Here is a 5348-nt window from a genome sequence, read left to right as displayed (position 1 = left end):
GTGTGGTGGTCCAGAGGCTGGAGGGAGGAGAAGGTGGCTGCATCCAACACACCTAATGTCAGAGCCTCCCTCCTTCACTTGGAGGCTTCAGGTGGAGCTCACAGCACATTTTCCCTTGATGGAGCTGCATTCTTTCTCAGCGAGAGTCAACCCCAAAAAGCAAAACCAACTTCCGCAAAATTGGTTGTGTGATTAAAAGAAGGAGAAAAAAAAAAGAAAAGCTGAGAGGGGTGTGTGTGGAGGGCAGGGATGGATGGATGGATGGAGGAGGAGGGTGGTGGTGGTAAGGGTTGGATTTCAAGGCGTGGTGTTGAAGAATAGGCGGCCAACCGGTGAATGGAAGGGCTTTTTTTTTTCCCGGAGAGGAGGGAAGGGGAGGCGGCTCCTCGCAAAAGTTTTCACCGACTTGAGCGCGCCCCTCCCCGGACTCAGCGGCGGCACTTAAAGCCCGAGAAAAAGCCCGCAGCTCGCAGTGAAGCACTCTGGTTCAGCGCTTCTGCAGGGGAGGAATAAAAACCAGCTACAACTCAACAATACAAACCTTACCCCCCCTCTTTTTTTTTTGTTTTTCTCCTCTTCTTCTTCTACGGACTTAAAGCTGCACATAAACTTTGAACAGCAACTTTTTTCCACAACCAAAACCAGTCGTGGCACAAACAACCGCTCGTCGCATTCAAGGATCCTGGTCGGTCCCCCATGAAAGAGGGAGTGCGGCAGCAAACTTGGGGAAAAGAGATGTCAGCGACCGTCTTGTCTGCTTTCTACGACATGGACATGCTTTATAAGGTAAATGTGAACCGACTTAACGGGACTATTTTTCTGTCGCTTTGCGTCCGGAGCAGCTGCCGCCATGTGTTCAGCTGCAACAAGTTGCAGCAAATTAAGTCCTAAAGCCGCCATGTGCTCACTGTAGCAGCAGAATATGTCGCTAACTTGTTGTGTTTTCTCTCCACCAGCAGGATAAAAGCATGAACATGAACGCCCTCCACATCAACAGCATGCTGGATAAGAAAGCGGTGGGAGCTCCGGTCACGACTCCGGGCTCCGGCGGATCCTTCACGCCGGGATTTTTCCGCAGAAACTCGACCAGCAACGTGGAGGCGATGAACAACGGCAACAAATACTCCATGGGCTCCTACGGCAGTCTGAAGGAGAACACACCGAGCAGCAACAGCAGCGCCACGGCCCTCATGAACAAGGAGAACAAGTTCCGCGACCGCGCTTACAGCGAGAACGGAGACCGGGGCGTCCTGCAGCAGAAGCCCGGCTCTCAGATCAACTCCACCCGCTACAAGACCGAGCTGTGCCGGCCCTTCGAGGAGAACGGGTCGTGCAAGTACGGGGAGAAATGTCAGTTCGCTCACGGCTACCACGAGTTGAGGAGCTTGTCCCGCCACCCCAAGTACAAAACGGAGCCGTGCCGCACCTTCCACACCATCGGTTTCTGCCCCTACGGTCCCCGGTGTCACTTTATCCACAACGCCGACGAGCGCCGGCCCGCTCCGCCCGCCAACGCCAACGTGCAGGCGGGGGAGCCCCGGTCGGCCCGGGAGCTGTGCGGCTACGGCCAGAGGGACGTCCTGCCGCCGCAGCAGCTCGGCTACACCCAGCGGGACAGACCAAAGCTTCACCACAGCCTCAGCTTCTCCGGCTTCTCCACCCACCACGGACTCGAGTCTCCCCTGCTCGACAGTCCCACGTCCCGGACCCCTCCGCCTCCCACCACCGCCTCCTCCTGCACCTCCGCCTCCAGCTTCTACGAAGAGGTCCTGTCCCCCAACTCCGTGTCCTGCATCAACAGTGCCTTCTCTTTCCCCGGACAGGACTTAAAGGCCTTACTGGCCCCCCTGGCTGTGCACACCCCCAGCGGCTACGCCAACAACCACTCCAGCGGTGCCTACTACGGGAACATGCAGAGCAGCGTGTGTCCGTCCTCCCCTCCGACCTACAACATGAGCCACTTGCAGGCGCTGCGCCGCCTCAGCGAGTCGCCGGTGTTCGAGCCTCCTCCCAGCCCGCCAGACTCGCTCTCTGACCGGGAGAGCTATGCGAGCGGGTCCCTCAGCTCTTCCGGGAGCCTCAGTGGCTCCGAGTCCCCGAGTCTGGACGCTGGAAGACGGTTGCCAATCTTCAGCAGGCTGTCGATTTCAGATGACTAATGGTGTTTTTGTTTTCATGTGGATTACGGACGGTTCCGGGGGTGGTGGGGTGGGGGGGTGTCAGAGAGTGAGCTAGACTTGTCCTTCGAGCAGAGGGTCCCCGGTTGAGCCCCCCACCCCCGCCTCTCCACCCTGGTTCAGCAGCATCCACCCTGCTGAAGTGCCTTTGAGCAAGACATTGAGTCCCTACCAGCTCCAGGGGTGCTGACCCTGCTCTGACCTCCCTGGAGGGGGGCAAGAGAAGAGTTTCACCCGCAGGGATCAATAAAGCTTCATACAGTTTAAAGTGTCCTTGACCTGGCATTAGTGTAGTATTTTGTTTTTTTTTTTCCTTGTATGTAATATAGCTGTATTAAAAACTTAGATAGCAAACAGAAGGCATTCCATCAGTGCCTTGCCCAGGGGCTCATGGCAGCCCGCTCTCCCTTTTTTTGCTCTATCAGGCAAGCCACACTTTTCCTGGGATTAGATGTGTGTGTAACATGACTTGACAAGAAGAAGAGACTGTAAGCGGTTTCAGATTTCCTCCCATCCTGCCAAGAATATGCCTTGACTTAAAGTAACATTTTTTTTTTTTTTTCTTCTTTCCTCTCTGAAAGCTTCAACTTCCATTCCAGACCTGTCTTCTCCCAGCGCCACCCAGTGGTTCGTTTGGTTAGTCTAGTTTGTTGCTTGGTTAAAAAGCACTCTTGAGTTGGGTTTGTTTGGGGAAATCACTGCTGATGGTTGAATATATATTTTTTTAGCTGTTTTTTGAGTGATTTACATAGCGGTGCATAACTGGCTATGGACTATTTAACTTATTTATTATCTTGTGAAAAAAGTATAGGCTACATTGGTAATTTTGTGTCCATACTGTATTTATCAAGTATGATGAAGCAATAGATCTATATTCTTTTATGTTTAAATTATGATCGCCATTATTAATCTGCATAAAGTGGAGTGTATGTTCTTTTCACAGTAATATATATATTTTGTTTTTTGTTTTTTTTTTCTCCTTTTTTTGTAACTTCACTTGGTTATTTTTATTGTAAATGAGTAAAAAAAAAAATCTTAATTTAAGAGAACGTATGTGATATTTATTTCATTAATTTTGTTTCCTTGTTTACGTTTATTAAAAAAAAAAAAGTTTGCGTGATTGCTGTTTGCTCCTGAGGTTGTGTGTCAGTGCTGTAGAAGGCTTTTTTTTTTCTTTTCTTTTTTTGTTTTTTCTTTTTTTTTTCTCGGAGGATCCCTATTTAGATGTTTCTGTAGAATGTATAAACAATGTGGTTGTACAGACCGTCCAAACCTTACTTCTTTTTTGTTGATCTAGATCAGACTTCAGTGACAAAGAACCCAAGTCAATAAATTAACCAAAAAGTATTTTTGTTTTCTCTCTGTTTGCACGAGGTCACACTGTGATTCCAGCCACGTGCTAAAGAATGTAGCAATCCCTTGTGCCCCAGTATTATTGTGTAGTGCCTATGGGGTTCACCATCTTGACATGCCTTAAAATTAACCAAATAAAGTATTTTTCCTACATGGCATCTTTTTATATACAGGTTGAACTGAATGTAGTGTTGGATTTTTTTTTTTTTTTTTTTTTTTTTAAGGTTGTTACCACTCAGACACTCTGACAAAAACAACCGTAACCTTTCTCTAAATCCCCATTCCTCTTATTTTGAGTTCCTTTTGCTCTTTTTTTTTTTCGTTGTTGTTTTTTGATATTGAAATCTAGTCTTGAGAGTTTGCTAGAGGGAAGTGGATGAACACGTTTGGTTTGTACATAGTAGGTACAGGGGGATGCGCACTATGTACTTTTGACTACTTTATCAGAAGTAAAGCTTTTTGAATGTAACAAAAAACGGACAAAAAGACAACGAGAGTTGTAATATTTTTTGGGGAGTCAGTTCACTACAAATTGAGTGTGAGACTGTTAACTTTGTACTGTACATTTTTTTGTAGTTCTCCCAATAAAAGTCATTTTGAAAAAGCGTTCAGGTTGTGATTTCTTGCAGATTCAACAGTTGGGACGTTAGTGCATCCAAAACGTGACTTGCAGCGAGTGTTGCTCACATAAACACATCAGGTGTCAGCAAATAGTCTTCCTGCTGCAGTGGAAAAAGCCTGGAGGCAGCGTAGCAGAGCTCCAGCTGCCCTTTGACACTACTTGGCCGGAGACTCTGGAGGGAGAGGCTTGTCCTCAGCATACAGTAAAAGCACTGACCAGAGGAAGGCTTGACCCTGAACTGCAGACTGTCTGAACTACGGCTGTGCTCTGTGACACGAAGGCCTGCTTCTGAAGGCTCATGAGCGTGGAGAAGTGACACAGAAACCTAAATAAACGATACGTAGCGTTACATAACGCGCAATGTTCTTCCGAAAACGCAGGGCGATGAGCTGTGTGTCTGCACCGTGACAGGAATGAGGGCTGGAATTCCAAAATGGAAAATGTTTAGGAGGGCAGAGCTGCAGGAACTTCAGCCGAAAGTGTCGGTGAGTCAGGCTGGATCGTTGCCATGAGGATAAGATGTTAATCTTTTAATAAGTCCAGCATTATGATAGTTTTGTAATATAATATACAATAGCATTCCCCTTCTGTGAGAGCAGCCACTTGAATGAAGACTGAGCCGCAGCGGAAGAAGTGCTCAGATCCTTAAGCACCGGTATAACAAAGTTAAACTACAAGTGCTTAAGTATGATCTGAAAACTGGACTTAAAGCATCAGAAGTAAAAGTGCTTTGGTCGTATTAAACCTCATATAGTCTCTAACTTTAAAGCAGTAGTTTAGTCCAGCAGTTCCCAGTCGGACCCTCATGAGAGTTCAATCTGAGAGGTCATGACGTGACTAATGGAAAGACGGAAAAACAAGTTTGTACTGTAATATTTAAAATCATTGTTATTAAATTTGGCTGTTTTTTATGGGAAATAATTGGGCCTCAAACAGAAACCATCTGAGATGTTTAGAGAGCATCTGAAGCACTATAAGGAGCCCCGACTGTTAGTTGTTTTTAAGAGGTAATGATGCTTTTGTAATAAATTGCACATTTTTATTCCAAAAAGTCTTTTTTTAATGTGATAGCTATTGAGTATTTTTATTCATTTTTTAATGTTTAACTCATTGTGTGTTTGATCTCATTGTTGGTGTGATTCCACCGAAAACATGAGTGAAGGCAGGTGTTTCTGCTCATAACTGTACTGTATGTT

General features: G+C 46.7%; 1 protein-coding gene across 2 annotated transcripts; it reads left to right on the top strand.

Moving 5' to 3' along the window:
* Positions 1–325: 325 nt before the first annotated feature.
* zfp36l2 (zinc finger protein 36, C3H type-like 2) lies at positions 326–2531 on the top strand. Of its 2 annotated transcripts, none has more exons than XM_008276527.1 (2): positions 326–786; positions 960–2531. In XM_008276527.1, the coding sequence occupies exons 1-2, from the start codon at positions 697–699 to the stop codon at positions 2157–2159; spliced, it is 1290 nt and encodes a 429-aa protein (XP_008274749.1). In that variant the 5' UTR covers positions 326–696; the 3' UTR covers positions 2160–2531. The 2 variants fall into 2 exon arrangements, with proteins under 2 accessions (XP_008274749.1, XP_008274748.1); XM_008276526.1 differs by having other exon boundaries at positions 332–786; positions 957–2531.
* Positions 2532–5348: the final 2817 nt, after the last annotated feature.

The sequence above is a fragment of the Stegastes partitus genome, unplaced genomic scaffold, assembly GCF_000690725.1.
Source record: "Stegastes partitus isolate 25-593 unplaced genomic scaffold, Stegastes_partitus-1.0.2 Scaffold75, whole genome shotgun sequence".
NCBI lineage: Eukaryota > Metazoa > Chordata > Actinopteri > Pomacentridae > Stegastes > Stegastes partitus.
Note: the sequence above shows the minus strand (reverse complement) of the source record. Positions and strands in the feature narration are given on the sequence as shown.

Coding starts and splice junctions, on each gene's coding strand:
- zfp36l2 (XM_008276526.1), top strand. CDS start 697: ATGAAAGAGGGAGTGCGGCAGCAAACTTGGGGAAAAGAGATGTCAGCG. Junction 787..956: donor ACATGGACATGCTTTATAAG/GTAAATGTGAAC, acceptor TCTCTCCACCAG/CAGGATAAAAGCATGAACAT.